The 17,562-nt window shown below is 40.3% G+C and overlaps 2 protein-coding genes across 2 annotated transcripts; both read left to right on the top strand.

Annotated features, from left to right (window-relative positions):
• Positions 1-1,448: 1,448 nt before the first annotated feature.
• Positions 1,449-8,763, top strand: LOC124117700 (cysteine and tyrosine-rich protein 1-like). Its single transcript, XM_046479684.2, has 4 exons — positions 1,449-1,550; positions 4,168-4,297; positions 5,120-5,271; positions 7,869-8,763. Exons 1-4 carry the CDS (start codon positions 1,502-1,504, stop codon positions 8,135-8,137), a joined length of 600 nt encoding a protein of 199 aa, XP_046335640.2. The 5' UTR covers positions 1,449-1,501; the 3' UTR covers positions 8,138-8,763.
• A 2,017-nt stretch (positions 8,764-10,780) lies between these two features.
• Positions 10,781-16,474, top strand: LOC124117673. The gene is made up of 3 exons (XM_048396628.1): positions 10,781-10,890; positions 14,034-14,618; positions 16,233-16,474. Exons 1-3 carry the CDS (start codon positions 10,821-10,823, stop codon positions 16,472-16,474), a joined length of 897 nt encoding a protein of 298 aa, XP_048252585.1. The 5' UTR covers positions 10,781-10,820.
• Positions 16,475-17,562: the final 1,088 nt, after the last annotated feature.

Genomic DNA, 17,562 nt, shown 5'->3' on the forward strand with positions numbered 1-17,562 from the left:
GTTATAAAAAAGTGTTCATTGTATATCTGGACTTTTTATCACGTTTATAACCTATTTTATTAATTTCAGCGAAATCGTGTGTGAAGTAAAGGTAGATCGCACATATCAGCGTAATTTACAGATCGCCGCCATATAGCTGGAATTTTGCTGAGTGTAGCGTTAAACAACAAACAAACAAATATACAAACAAACAAACAAACCTAAACATATCCAACCCCTCGGGACCTTTGCCTGCTAGAAAGACGTGGTGATCATGACGACTTATGCGTGCCTTTTCATTAGGCTTGAGTCGTACACGTTCGTTCACGCGAGACAGATAACCCGAGGTTGCTCCATGCTTACATTTGTGTAAATCCTTCCTTAGCTCAGGACATGACCCACCGTATCGCATAGTTTCAATGGAATGTATTGTGATTTATAGTCTGAGTCACAATCTATTCTTTGTGTCATGGGTCAGAAGGCACACAACTTTGATAAGCAGTTACAAGCAGTTTGATATATCATCGCAAGTGTATTCAGTCGTTTAGAGATAGTGAGTGAGTTGGGTTTAACGCCGCTTTTAACAGTATTCCAGTTATATCGCGGCGTGTCACCTTAATGTGGGAGGAAAGCCCGAAATGATGCAGGTCTCAGACGTTTACCACTTCGGTGAAACCCACGAGCACGGGTATGGTGCTGACAAACCTAGAAACATAATCGGGGCGAACCGGGATTCGAACCCACCATCATAGGTTTCTGGCGTGCCCAAGGGACGCAACTCTGCACAGCGAATCGCGGCGCTTTAGACGACTGGGCCACCCGTGCCCCCCCTCTTCTTGATGAAAATGAGCTGCCGTCCTACAACACGAAAATAGCACGACACACCAGAAACAGGCCCGGCCTCGAGTTACAGCCCTACTAAAGTTTGTTTGTTTGTTTGTTTGTTTTCTGTTACCCACTAGTTTTACGCATGTGGGTATTTAAGTTAAATATTTAAAAACACTATTCATCTAGTCCCTGCAAAGTGATGTCGTATGGGTTCGAGAGCTTTATAGGACTCAAAAATACCACGATACTTCCACAAGAAAGTGTGATGGCAAATGATCATGATGTAACTGTCATCGTTGAGTTTGGCAAGGTTGACGGCATGCCCGTTTATAATTTCAAAATAAGTTGCTGATTTGCTAATCGAATACGCAGGGTTACTTCACAATATGTTGATGATACGCACACGTTTTATTTTTGTAACGTATCTGTAATGTTCGTTGCGTATTTGATACGCTTGGATTTTATTTTACTGCGTATTTCTGCATTTCTGATGCGTATTTTACGCAGATACGAAGCTTATCTGGAGCTCTGATTTACATTGAGTATTTTGCTATCGGGACTTTAACGGTCAGCAATGTTGTAACAGGACATAGTCGCCCATGGTGACTATCTTGCGTACCAACCCCTTCATTTTAGCGTTCGTAGTTACTGCTAGTTACACACTATCTTATTCAGTGTTGGAGAACATTCGAGCATGGAGGGACTCTATTATGTTACTGGATTTCTTCTCATTCTCCTTAAAGGCAAGTCCTACAATTCTTATCTGTGTGAATATTAATAGAAAATTATTTTTATTCGAACACGTATATATTTGCCAGTGTTCAACCACAATGAAAATGAAAAGGTAAACATTCGAGCTGTTACGGTGTACTCAGGACCACGTTAATATATATATATATATATATATATAAAATTCTGCCGGCCGTAAAAGGCAAAATAGCGGTGAAAATTATATGAATGTATCACTGAAAACAGTAATGAAACCAGGTGGTCACGAAAAGGGAAAGCATATCCTGCCTAACAGGTAGCCGTTATTCACACAATTTGCGTAAACAAGTAAGTGTTTGATGCCTGACGCCGCACAGCAACGCTCCTGTCATATTGGTGATAACACATATCTACTGGATTACTGTTAAGCTTTTCTTGAGTCAGAAATTGCACCAAACTACACAATATTTAGCAAAGAGTGACGACATAATTATTTCCTACATTTGTTGCCTGAAATATAATGCATGAAAAATAATTTCGATTAATTTGTGTGACAAATATGAATATATATATGACGACGACAATGCAAAATCGAATACATGAATATCCACTACTGGAGGTTTTGACGACGTCCATAACATGTTTGGACCTCTCTCTTTGCCAATAAACACACCAACTACTACTACGTGTACGACTACTCCTGCAACTATCACTACCACCACTACTAATAGGTGCAGCTACTACTGTCACCACCACCACTACTAATAGGTACAACTACTACTGTCACTACCACCACTATTACTACTACTACCACCACTACTACCATGTACAGCTAGTATGTACTACTGTCACTACCACCACTCACTACTACCACTACCATCACCACTACCAAAACTACCACAACATGAAATAATGATATATACTATTTGCTTGTTTGTTGTTTAACGCCGCACATCTTCATCAAGTTCTCGTTAGGATCGACAGGTAGCTAAAGTAGAAGAACATAAGCGGCAGAACAATATATGAACTCGAGTTGGTTGGTTGGTTGGTTTGTTGTTCAAAGCCGCACTCAGCAATATTCCAGCTATATGACGGCGGTCTGTAAATAATCGAGTCTGGACAAGACAATCCAGTGATTGACATCATAAGCATATATCCATGCAATTAGGATCGATGACATGCATCAACCAAGTCAGCGAGCCTGACCACCCGATCCCGTTAGTCGCCTTTTACGACAAGCATAGTCGCCTTTTACGGCAAGCATGGGTTGCTGAAGACCTATTCTACCCCGGAACTTCACCGGTCATGATATATACTAAAATAACTAAACAACTTCCCTACTCAACAGCTTACGCCAACTCACAAGATTCCAATTGCCCCCCTTCCTCACACACATCACTTACATTCTGTCACTCTATCCCTCAAAATAGCCAAGGTTACCTAACGCTATTGACTAATTCTGTAATAATACTCTACAAATTAATATCCATGCTCATGATGTCAATCACTGGACCAGACTTGATTATTTACAGACCGCCATCATATAGTGCGATGGGGGGCGGTCGGGTAGCCTAGTGGTTAAAGCGTTCGCTCGTCACGCCGAAGACCCGGGTTCGATTCCCGACATGGGTACAATGTGTGAAGCCCATTTCTGGTGTCCCCCGCCGTGATATTGCTGGAATATTGCTAAAAGCGGCGTAAAACCATACTCACTCACTCACTCACATAGTACGATGTATGTTGACCCATGAAGATCCGGGTTAGAATAGGTCTTTAGCAACCAATGCTTGCCGTAAAAGGCGACTATGCTTGTCGTCAAAGGCGACCAACGGGATCGGGTGGTCAGGCTCGCTGACTTGGTTGATGCATGTCATCGATCCCAATTGCGTGGGTCGATGCTCATGATATTAATCACTGGATTGTCTGGTCCAGACTCGATTATTTACAGACCGCCGTCATATAGCTGGAATATTGCTGAGTGCGGCGTTAAACAACAAACCAACCAACCAACCAACTTGTACTACCATCCACTACTACTACTACTACTGCTACTATACGAGACCCATGACTACTACTACTACTACTACTACTACTACTACTACTACTATACGAGACCCGTGACTACTACTACTACTACTACTACTACTATACGAGACCCATGACTACTACTACTATTACTATACGAGACCCGTGACTACTACTACTACCAGTACTACTACTACTACTACTACTATACGAGACCCATGACTACTACTACTACTACTATACGAGACCCGTGACTCCTCCTACTACTACTACTACTACTACTACTACTATACGAGACCCATGACTACTACTACTATTACTATACGAGACCCGTGACTAATACTACTACTACTATACGAGACCCGTGAAGATTCGGGGTAGAATAGGTCTTCAGCAACCCATGCTTGTCGTAAAAGACGACTAAAGGGATCGGGTGGTCAGTGCTCGCTGTCTTGGTTGATGCATGTCATCGTATCCCAATTGCGTGGATCGATGCTCATGATGTCAATCACTAGATTGTCTGATCTAGACTCAAACAAACAAACAAACATTTCGCCGTTTAGGCCGGTATTCTGTGAACTCATATGTCCTTGACTGCTCGACGTATGATTTTTCAATGTCTTTCAGGTGCCTTGGGAGAGACCTGCTCTTCAAAATACAGCACTGATATAGAATGCTACAATGGCTGCTGTGGGTCCTATTACACCGGCAAATACTGTTGTAGTGGTTATTCAAGTTCATTTGATTACACATACGTGTAGGTATCTACCCCTCCACTCATACGAAATGATTATGGTTTTTGAATGACTCTTTTCTTAATCTGTTCTTGAACGAGTTCTTGGTTTTCTGAAAAATACAGCTTATTTACAAGACATATCACTTTACCACTTATGTTCTTTTAAAAAACTAACACTAGCAATAGCCATGAGCATAAATATTAAATATTGTACATACATTTATATATTTTGATTGTTGCTCAAAACTGCATCCAGCAATATTTCAGCCATATAATGGCCGGCGGCACGTACATATCCAAGCCTGGACCATCAATCTACGTAATTGGTTGGTTTGTTGTTTAACGCAGCACTCAGCAATATTCAAGCTATATGACCGCACAAATGTTGAATGACGAAGATATTGATAGTCCACTTGCGTTGTTTTTGATGTTGGTTGGTTTGTTGTTCAACGCCGCACTCAGCAATATTTCTCCTATAACACGGCGGTCTGTAAATATTCGAGTCTGGACCAGACAATCCAGTGACTGATATCATGAGCACCGATCCACGCAGTTGGGATCGATGACATGCATCAACCAAGTCACCTGCCTGACCACCCGATCCCGGTAGTCGCCTCTTACGACAAGCAAAGTCGCCTTTTACGGCAAGTACGGGTTGCTGAAGACCTTTTCTACCCCGGATCTTCACGGGACTCGATGACATGCATGAACTAAGTCCAGGCTCGATTATTTACAGACCGCCGTCATATAGCTGGAATATTGCTGAGTGCGGAGTTAAACAGCAAACCAAACCAAACATATTCATTGATATATGAGGTGATCATCATTTCCCTACATCAACAGAAACATCCCCCTCATCGTCGGATTGTCAGTTGGTGGCTTAATCTTCATCGTCATCGTCATCGTCGCCATCTGTGCTTGTGTGGCGTCAGCAAATAGACCACGGCGCGTCATTGCCGTTCAGCCAGTAGGCCCCATGATGGTGTCAACAACAGGTTTGAACGCATTCCTTGAATTAATTCCCAAATAAAAATCTTTTAATAGCAATAAGAAATGTCTTCCAAAAAGCACAGCCGATTGCACAAGTCCGACTGTATCGGGATCATGTGTTGATGAGTCACTATCAAATAGTGAAGCTACCAGGTGTTCGCGGAAAAGTGAGCGTATACTGCCCCACCAATGGCACCCGTCACAAACACATGCATAGGCAAGTCAATTATTCACCTGAAAAAAACAATAACACACATATATGGTCCTATTCAAAATAGGGAAATGCATCAGACGTATTTGTGTTTCTGATGCGTCAAATGTGGAACGCCCTGCACACCGTCAACCATAAGCTGTTTTGAGAGCACTACTGAGGCCTTGAATGTTGTAACCTTGATCAAACAACTTTTGAGCAAGAACTGCATGAAGCTCTTTGACATCTTCGAAGAAAGAGCATGCTCGATTGTACCTCAAAAGTTGTGAAATGTAGACATCAAAGACTGGAATGTTCCTGCTGCAATTTAGAAATATTACTGTAGAACCGAGGCTTCCATACTTGAAATGACCGAGCAAGTTTCATTATCCAATTCTCCCTCCCGCAGTTGATATCGCTTGTGTGAGATCAAACAATATCTGTTTTGCCTTCAAAATTAACGTCAGTGATTCTAGCTGAGGCTCCCTTTTACTGAAACACAACATATTTTCGTTATTTTTGTTCCTTCAGCGCCACGACATAACCTTCGATGACCCGAGAAGATTCCGGGGTAGAAGAGGTCTTCAGCAACGCCTGCTTGCCGTAAAAGACGACTATGCTTGTCGTAAAAGGCGACTAAGGGGTCGGGTGGTCAGGCTCGCTGACTTGGTTGATGCATGTCATCGGTCCCAATTGCGTGGATCGATGCTCATGATTTCAATCACTGGGTCGCCTGACCACCCGATCCCGTTGGTCGCCTCTCACGACAAGCATAGTTGCCCGTTACGACAAGCATGGGTTGCTGAAGACCTATTCTACCCCGGATCGCCACGGACATAATAATCCCATAAAACTCCTCACAGCAAAGCCTGTAGACGTCCAGTGCCCCATATGTTATGGTGGTTGACATCCTTGAACTTCTTATGCTCCTTTTTGCCGATGATGTTATTTTACTATCTGACACTGTTATTGGTCTACAGAATCAGTTGAATGTATTAGATAAATATACTAAGGAATGGAATTTATCTGTAAATTTAGATAAGACAGAAATTATAGTATTCAGAAAAGGGGGTCCTTTAAATTTTAGGGAAAGATGGTACTTAAATGGACAACAAATTAATGTAGTTAATGGTTATAAGTATCTCGGCATAATGTTTAATTCAACACTAAATATGAACAAATGTGTATCTGACTTATCACTGCGAGGGAAACGAGCTTTACTTAATATAATGTCTGTTTCACATAAACTTGGAGTTATTACTCCAAAAGTATTTTTCAAATTATTTGATACTCAAATACAGCCAATTTTATTGTATGGATCTGAAGTCTGGGGTTACCGAAGATATGAATGTTTAGAAAGAATTCACCTACTGGCATGTAAAAAGTTTCTTCGCGTTGGAATAGCAACACCAAATAATATGATATATGGAAAATGTGGAAGATACCCACTTTACATTAATTCACAAATAAAGTGTTTAAAATATTGGTTTAATATCATCCGTATGCCAGAACATCGGCTTCCGAAAAAAGCTTATAACATGCTCTTTCATTTGGATAGTATCGGTAAGGTTACATGGGTATCGCATATTAGTACACTATTATTCTCACATGGATATGGGTATATATGGCTTAACCAATCTGTTGGTGATCAACATTTATTTCTAATTGATTTTCGTAAAATAGCAATAAATATGTTCTATCAAGGGTGGCAATGCAACTTGGAAAATAGTTCACGTTATGATTTGTACAGAACATTTAAGACTCTATTAGAGCCAGAAAAATATCTATCAGTTTTAACAAATAGTCACCTAAGAAATGGATATATTAAATACAGACTTGGCTTGTCAAAACTTATGATTAACTATGGACGGAATATATCACTTGAAAGAATACAAAGAATTTGTCCATTCTGTAACTCTGCAATAGAAGACGAAATACATTTTACCTTTGAATGTCCTTATTATGCAGAATTACGTACTAAATATATACCAGAATGTTTCTTATCTAAGACGAGTAGAATAGCTTTTGTTTCTATTTTGTCATCGAATGATGCCGATGTAATGTTTAAACTGTCTTTATTTGTAAAACATGGGATGGAACTACGAAATAACATGTTGAGTGGAAATTCATAATTTTAATTACCTCACCCTAGAAAGTCCTAAAGAATATCACCGATTGTTAAATGATTGTTATATTTATATAATTTTTGTTGTATCTCCCAATCTGTAAATTCTCACCCACTGTATTTATCTGAACTTGTATATGGGCCGATGGCCTTTGATACAATAAACATCTTTGACTTGACTTGACTTTGACTTTCCAATCAAACAAAGAACGATGTAGATTTTTGTGTATTGCGAGATCACCAGAAGTTTATATTTTTAATAATTGATGTTTTTTTATTTGTTTTAGCCGCGTCTTCACAACAAGGTGGATATAGAGGCCAGATACCACAACCCCTGGCTTATGCTGCTTACCCCCCTCCAGGTCCCCCCTCTGTCGTGCACCCTCCTCCGGCTCCCCCCTCTGCCGTGTACCCCCCTCCGGCTCCCCCCTCTGCCGTGTACCCCCCTCCGGCTCACCCCTCTGTCGTGCACCCTCCTCCGGCTCCCCTCTCTGTCGTGCACCCTCCTCCGGCTCCCCCAAAAAACTGTGTGCCACCCTCTGCAACACATCCCTGAACTCTTCCAAGAATTGTTAGTCGTACCTACATGTAAGGTACTGGCCATTTGTTATTGAAATAAATACTTTGTACCAGTCAATAATTTTGCCCTAGATTTTACAGCAAAACATTTGATGCCAGTTAAGGTCATGAGGCAATGACAAAAAATCCAATCCCCATTGCCATCCCCACATCCGCCTGGGGATCAAACCCCCAGCGTTATTCGGTCATTATGATTACAAGAGAAATGCTGTCGAACACATGTCTGAAGTGATCACACTTCTAAAAGAACGAGTTTTGTTGAAGAAAATGAAACTCAAGACACGTGTAGCCTTTGCAAATAGTGGTAGTATGCAAAAAGAATGAAATGATTTTTTTAGGGGGAATCATTAAAAATTAAGAAACAGATTAAAATGGTTCATGTATGTTGACAAACATTTGGTCAGAAATTGTCCACAATTTGAAAATGCTATGCACTATTAGATACATGTATAATTTCTTTGCCATTTTTTTACTATTTTGTACCGTGATAAACCCATTTTGTGTTGTATGGAAAATGCTGTTTTGATATTTTGATACAGTTGTATGCATCAATATTTTTTCTGACGTTAAATCAAACACGCCAATGTAATTACCTATGATGAATGCTGAATAAATACTTTATTTATATATAACGTTATTGAGTTGGCTAGTTGTTTGGTTTGTTGTTTTACGCCGCACTCAGCAATATGCCAGCTATATGACGGCGGTCTGTATAAATAATCGAGTCTGGACCAGGCAATCCAGTGATTGACATCACGAGCATCGATACACGCAATTAGGAAACGTGCATCAACCAAGGCTGTGAGCCTGACCACCCGATCCCGTTTGTCGCCTCTAACGACAAGCATAGTCGCCTTTTACGGCAAGCAAGGGTTGCTGAAGACCTATTCTTCCTCGAAGCTTCATGGGTCACTTGAATATACACTGTTGTGTAGAGAGGAGGCTCAGTGTACAAATCAACTAAAGCGCTGCAGTTTTATGTGCAGAATTGCATCCTTCATGCATTAGACTGGGCAGGATCTAGGCAAATGTACATATCAAACTTGATAAGGGCAATTCATGTTTTCGGTCGGTCAACTTTTTCGAGACGTATTGAGGGATAATGTATGGATTCATTATACCTGAAAACATACAGAGAAATGATATCTGTGGTTCCACCAAGTACCAAATATTTGACAAAAACGAATTTTTCGTTTTTCGGTGGGGGCCATTTTGAATTTATTAAGTTTGTGAGTTAACAGTTGAAATTGCAGCCAGACAATACCTTATATCCATTTAGATACCAATACGTCTAAAAAAAGTTGTTAGCCAACCGTAAACCTGAAATGCCTCCACCATTAACCTTTTTCTGAAAATGTTCCTTGTCTACTACCAGAATTAATTGATCATGAGTTCTAACAGACTCGTGAACTTGGTGTGGTTTAGCCTAATTGATCAACGTCTAAGACCTACATAATGTATATAGGTAACTGAAATACTGTTCAAATCTGCAATAAACCCAACTCACTGCCCCGCTCCCTCAATCATAACAAAACAGTCCTAAGCGGTGCCGTAAGCTATGATCCCTTCGATCATTGAAATTTGTCACCAGAAATACTTGAGGCGGTTTTAATATTCAAGCAACATATATTCATGATGTTTGGAAATTACCATCGGGGATATATTGGTCATAGGACGCTCTTAGATCATAGCTTTTTTGTTTCTCATCTCCAACCTCAAGCAGCTAGGGAATATATATTATAATGTTCTTGACTAATTATATAACTTTTTACATCACAAGTTTATAACACTGTAAATTGAAATATGTCACCATTGGGTGTCCTTGAGTTAATTCCTGTTGCTTTGCCTTGGAAACGAATTCTTAATAGATATAGCTGACGAAAGATTGACCTACGTTTTTGTGTGCAATGGTTAAAGCGTTCGTTCGTCACGCCAAAGACCGGGGTCCGTTTCCTGAACATGAGTACACAGAGTGAAGCCCATTTCTCGTGTCCCCTGTCGTGATATTGCTGGAATATTGCTAAAAGCGCCGTAAAACCAAACTCACTTACTCACTCACTAGTGGTCAAAGCGTTCGCTTGTTACGCCAAAGAACCCGGTTCGATTCCCCACATGGGTACACTGAGTGAAGCCCATTTCTCGTGTCCCACGCCGTGATATTGCTGGCATATTGGTAAAAGCGGCGTAAAACAATACTCTTTTCTCACTTTGGGGCCTACATTTCCTCAGCGGAGGGAATAAAAGTTCGGGTCCGGCGGGAGATTGGAAAGACAGCCATTAACGCAGATAATTTATAATGACATTCTGTTTTCACAGAAGTGAAACTGTTAGCACAAAAATCTCCATAAGTAGTCCAGATGTTATTAGCGTATGCCCGTACCATTCAGACAAATGGTATCAATGATTAATGTCATTCGTTCAATCGGTTGCAAAATGATAAAACACACCTCTTTCCACTTTCAGCAACACTTGAATAATTTATTTAGTCATCTAGATATCAGCTCATAAGCGTATTTGAAATTTGTCGCCAGGGGAACTAATTAATTAGCGTCAATAGTTATGTGTCATCATAACGAGCTGCATTACCACCCAGACGGTACGGGACAACGCAGTTGGAACTCTCTGTTGCCAGACGGTAGAGGCATGGACCGGTGGCCAGGATGTGGACAGTAGGGGTGCTTCTTGCATGTACCTTATGTGCGATCCCTAATGCAGAGCCCAAGACACTTGGTAAGCTCAAACTGTTTTCTTTTTTGCCACATTACATTATTATTCTGTTTATATTGAAACCCCTTGATACGCCGATAAGTTTTGTTTGTGTGTTTGTTGTTTAACGTCGCACACAGCAATATTACAGCTATATGACGTCGGCCAGTAAATAATCGTGTATGGACCAGACAATCCAGTGATTGATAATGTAACCGGGATCGTAGGAAGACCAGACACAGGCTACGGGTGTGAGACTTTATTTTCTTTGTCTATTGACAGATAGACACCCTGAAACACATGTATAGGGAATACATACTAGTTCAGGATTAACATATACACATATATAAATAAATTAAATTATCACAAACCATTTCTATTACAATAGGAGTAATTATGATTTCGTTCCTAAAAAAACATGCGCAATAAATAACACTATACAGAAATAATGACATTATCATTAACGCATTTCATTGAGACAACCATGCAAGAACGATAACTCCTTGATAAGACAAACACTAGGCAAATACTTCATACTAAGGTAGACGTTGCGATGAACGTGATACAAATTGAATGCTAAAGATAGAGAAACTATGTATCTTACACAATTGCAATATAGTGACACAATAATAAGTTTCGTACCCTGCGGGTGACACTGGGGTGTAGATATTCCACGTCCTCTGGAGGAATATAGCGTTGCTATAAAAATTAACAAACAACATTCAGAATATTCTAAATGCGCACATACATAGAAATACAATTGAATGTGGTATTGTATAAATTACTAATAAACTTCATGACGATAAAATATATGAAATGTCAGGTCATATTATTCGTTCATTAATTCATTCTTTCACTCAACCATTTATACACCTTAACTAACATTTTAAAGCATATGCGTTATGTAAATAATGCTGAACAGTATTAAACTTAGGTATAAACGCCGTTGCACAAATTATACACAACTACACGATTATACATTTGAGCAAACATTATGATGCACTAGAATAATCAATTTACACCAATACCATTACTACTCAGTACATAACATATATACAATCCTTCAAATCCTTATACTAACCTTTAGATTTGTTGTTTAGTCCTAAGTGCTCTGAGATGCGATCGTTGACGTGCTCTGATTGTTGTGAAGTGCAATGGCTGACGTGCAAGTAGCTTTTAGTATTTTAAAAACAAGCCAATCAACACAAGGGGCCGCGCAAGACAAAGAACACAAGACAGGCAATGACACAACACAACCTGTCACCCCTTAATACCGTAATAGACGTGAAAAAGATCTAAAAATAACTATTTAGGCTAACGCTTGAAGATAATACTATTAGAGGTAAAACTATAAACAATCACAATTCTAACAACCTGAAATGACAACCGATATACATGGAAATTCATATCTGCCACAATATCATGAGCATCGATTCACGCCATTGGGATACGATGACATGCATCAACCAAATCACGGAGCCTGACAACCGGATCCCGCCAGTCGCCTTTTACGACCAGCATAGACACATTTTAAGGCAAGCACGGATTGTTGAAGACCTATTCTAGCCAAGATATTCACTGGTTACACATATAAGCAAATTGCAAGACTGGGATTTTGTTAAGAGACATGATATGCTTCGCTCATTCACTTTTCTCTGTAAAAAAAGGCCAATTAATTTAAATTGAATATATTCTTGTAATTTCTTCAGGACATCCGCATATCGAACGAGCATCTTATGGTTTGTGGAATAACAATTTTTTTCTTTTTCATTTTAATGTACGACCCGTGAAGATTCCGGGGTAGAATAGGTCTTCAGCAACCCATGCTTGCCGTAAAAGGCGACTATGCTTGTCGTAAAAGGCGACTAACGCGATCGGGTGGTCAGGCTCGCCGACTTGGTTGATTCATGTCATCGATCCCAATTGCGTGGATCGATGCTCATGATATTAATCACTGGGTTGTCTGGTCCAGACTCGATTATTTACAGACCGCCGTCATATAGCTGGAATATTGCTGAGTGCGGCTTTGAACAACAAACCAACCAACCAACCAACTCGAGTTCAGATATTGTTCTGCCGCTTATGTTCTTCTACTTTAGAACTTGATGAAGGTGTGCTGTACTTTTACTGACGGCATATATCCCTACATGTGTTGGTACAGACAGCGTCCCGGTATAGATGAATCGGTTACGTTGTACGTTGATGCTTTCACATTATTCAAGGCAGTTCGGGCAAACACTACAATAGAAATCGACCAAAATAATGTACTTCAAATATTTGTGATAACTGAGAGCTTAATATAGGGCGCTTACCTACCCCCTGTAGTGACATCAGACAGTGTATCGTTTGCGTCACATAGAGCGATATGACGTCAGAATGAACGTCGCGGTTTAAAACATCTGTGGTGACATGTATTGTCAATGCAAGGCACGTGTCATTTCGTTAATCGTGTCCAGCCATGCTCATTGTTTGCTCGACGTATCTAGGGGGAACGGGTGGCCCAGTTGTCTAAGGCGCCGCGATTCGCTGTGCAGAGCTGTGTCCCTTTGGCAGGCCAGAAACCTATGATCGTGGGTTCGAATCCCGTATCGCCCGATCATGTTTCAAGGTTTGTCAGCACCATACCCGTGCTCGTGGGTTTCACCGAAGTGGTAAACGTCTGAGACCTGCATCACTTCGGGCTTTCCCCCGACATTAAGTTGACACGCCGTGATATAACTGGAATACTGTTAAAAGCGGCGTTAAACCTAACTCAGGCACTCGCTCGAAGTAGCTATGTTACGCACCGATGCCTCTCATAAATGCAAGTAAAGTACATCAGCGTTAACACACCCCAAACGTTTGACTACGCAACTAAATACATTGGGTATGTACAGCCTATCACGGTGTTTCTATATATCAGTTCGAAAACCTACACACACTATTTGGCACAGCCCATTTCGCTTAAGTCATCATCATCGCTTACACGAGTTTGCTTTTTAATTTTCTTAGTTCGACTGGAAATAAATATACAGTGATGTGTTTTCAGTGATATCGCTGTTACCTGTAGATTTGACGGTGCTTATCTAATTTCAAAAGGAACGCATAACGTGAACCATTCATTCAAACTGCAATATATGTTCAGAATCTATTTCTAATGCATGTCCCACTTTGTCTATTTCCTGCAGGGGAAAGCCTTGGGATCAACACCTGCGACAGAGAAACTGACATCGTCTTTGTTCTGGATATGTCAGTGGCTACAGATTGCCTGAATCTCGCTGAAGTGGCAAGAGGCTTTCTGATAATTGCCAACAGATTCAAAGTGTTTCTTAGAGCTACAGTGGTGATGCTTTGGGAAAATTCTGTTGAAAAAATGTGTAATTTTATTGATAACATCAGACTCGGAGGGTACTTCCGTTTTATGATGGATCTATGTTTCACACAATCTTTAAAACCAGGTCTTTTTGAAAAGACTTTTACGATGGCCACTAAACTATTGACTGAAATGACGGAGCAGAGACCGAGTGCCCTGAAATTTATTGTGTTCATGATAAAAGGTGATTTTTCACGATATGATGATGGGAGACTGGATGCATTTAAGGATTATGCAGCCTCAAATCCAGATGTACATATACTATCGATCATATACGAGACCGACATGGTTCAACTGAAGACAGAGATGAAGTTCCTTGATTTGAAATCGAAATTATTCATACGAGACATTACCTCCCTGGACGAAGACATCCGCATCTTTCTATGGAACATCTGCCCAGGTACGTGTATGACAACATATAACTACAAGCATATGAGATAAGTACTGGTATCAAAATGATCATGGTAGGTTGGTTTCTTGTTTAACGCCACACTCAGTAATATTCCAGCTATAATGACGGCGGTCTGTAAATAATCGAGTCTAGACCAGACAATCTAGTGATTAATATCATGAGCATCGATCCACGCAATTGGGATACGATGACATGCATCAACCAAGTCAGCGAGCCTGACCACCCAATCCCGTTAGTCGCCTTTTACGACAAGCATGGGTTGCTGAAGACCTATTCTACCCCGGATCTTCACGGGTCATGATACAGATCTTGATACATCTTTACAAATAACTCCTAATGTTGCCATTAGTTTGTAGAATGTTTTAGTATGTAATTCTGTATAGTGTGGACATTCAAGTAATACATGGTATTCACCATGATTGGTTTAAACATTATTGCATTTCAATTTCTATTATTTTTGAAAGTCTGCTTTTAAATTGAATATATGACTATTACATCTATATCGTGTTGGATTGCTGCGAGGTGCCAAAGATGTAATTGCTATGGGATAGCTTTCTGGTGAAATATTTGCTTAAATTCTAACAAATAATACAGTGGATTTTGTGCTTCACAAAACCTTTCTTGTTGGCATATGTTTTTACATGGACGTTTCAATACCTCTAAAATATCTCTGCTACCGACGTCTTTTGGCAAACCATGCATGACCAAAACCACACTTAAATGATACATAGTTATTATCACCTGTCTCGAGGAGTCGTATCAGCAATGAATTCAAGGTTGTCTTTTAAGTCTTATCCAGTACGAAAGTACTTTGCACTGAGAATTTATATCACTAATGGAAATTGCAAAATAACTTTATTGGAGGCTTTGTAGCTGAGGTGGTATTAAAATGTACAAAATTGTGAATGAACAAGTTCAAAGGCATCGCTGTGGTTCATTCCACATAATAAACCCGTGAAGATCCGGGGTAGAATAGGTCTTCAGCAACCCATGCTTGCCGTTAAAGGCGACTATGCTTGTCGTAAGAGGCGACTAACGGGATCCGGTGGTCAGGCTTGCTGACTTGGTCGATGCATGTCATCCTATCACAATTGCATGGATCGATGCTAATGATGTCAATCACTGGATTGTCTGGTCCAGATGCGATTATTTACAGACCGCCGTCATATAGCTGGAATATTACTGTTTGCGGCGTTAAACAACAAACAAACAAACCACATAATAATAATAATATCGGTTAAAAATTGCATTAAAACATTTTTTTCAGTACTTATGCATGAGTGTATGGGGTACCAGTGTTTCATGAAACATTAATATAGAGTACTCTACAATAAGAGTGATGTCATATTCTAGACATGTCCCCTTAGAATAAGGAAATGAATATGTTAATTTGCTACGGCTATAGCTAATTCCAATGAACCTAAAATGACATAGAATAATCATTCATGCAGCAGCAGCCAATATAATGAAAGGATTAGCCAAGATATTGTGTATGTGGATTCTTTAATAGCTAACTTTTAATAACCAATAAAGTGTTTTTACAAGGCGAAAATACATTCACGAACATACCGAACATAACAAGATATATTAAACATCATTCAGTTTGTGTCGGAGGCAGCGGTTGGACATATTACGGCTTGAGATGCTACCTTGCTGTGGAATTTCCTGAAGACATAACATGGTTGGAAGCAAAACACCAGTGCCGGATTCGCGGAGGTTACCTGACCACCATCCGAAACTCTGAAGAAGAAGCATTTCTAAACAAATTGGTTCCCTCGTCGTCCGATACGACATATATTGGTAACTGTATACTGCTAACAGCGCGTTGGTGTGACGTTGATTAATGTTATTTAATTGTTTGTATATGCAAGGGGTAGGCGTATAGTTCTCGGTAGGAACTGACAACTTGGGAATGATGGCTTTCGAAATATACAACTTTACATTGTACATACAAATAAAGCACTATGTGGCAGGTCAGCAGTAGTATATGCTTGTCGTCAGAGGCGACTAACGGGATCGGGTTGTCAGGCTCGCTGACTTGGTTGATGCATGTCATCGATCCCAATTGCGTGGATTGATGCTCATGATATTAATCACTGGATTGTCCGGTTCAGACTCTTTTATTAACAGATCGACGTAATATAGCTGGAATATTGCTGAGTGCAGCGTTAAAAACAAACAAACATTATGGTAGTGGTTGTTGTCTGGGATCCCCGGAGCACCCAGCCTAACCCTAGATAGTCTCTCTCTCTCTCTCTCTCTCTCTCTCTCTCTCTCTCTCTCTCTCTCTCTCTCTCTCTCTGTGTCTCTCTCACTATATGGTCATGAACACACAATGCCATTTAGAAAGAGGTGAAATGTAACTAATGTTATATCTGTACTTTACAAAGAAATTGTAATCCCAAATATAGCATCTGTTACATCTGACCGTTTGCTAAATGGCACTGTGTTCATAGCTTTCGGCCATGGGAGCCGTGCCAAATTGCACTTGTCAGAGGGGTGAAACAAAGTACGTGATCTCGGCTACCAGTTGCCTGACTTTCATATTTGGGGAAGCATTGGTTCCTGGGTAGGTTAGATCGCTGCCTTTGTGTCCTGGCGATTAGGTGCCTCACTCTGACAGTGTGGGTTCGAATCCCGGACTAGAATTTGTATTTTATGAGTAAGTGTGATTCCAAATATGACATTAGGTACACTAGTCGCCTCTCACGAACAAAATACAGTAGACTACGGTTATAACGAACTCGAGGGGACCACTAATTATAGTTCGTAATAACCGTAGTTCGTTATAAGCATACTTACAGCATATCTACAACAAATGGTCGGGACTAAAAATAAGTTCGTTATATCCGTCAGTTCGTTATAAGCGTGTTCGTTATAAACGTAGTTTACTGTAGGTTGTTTGAGACCAAGTCCAACCCGGATTCCCCAT

This window comes from Haliotis rufescens, unplaced genomic scaffold, assembly GCF_023055435.1.
Source record: "Haliotis rufescens isolate VD_foot unplaced genomic scaffold, xgHalRufe1.0.p SCAF_16, whole genome shotgun sequence".
NCBI classification, from domain to species: domain Eukaryota; kingdom Metazoa; phylum Mollusca; class Gastropoda; order Lepetellida; family Haliotidae; genus Haliotis; species Haliotis rufescens.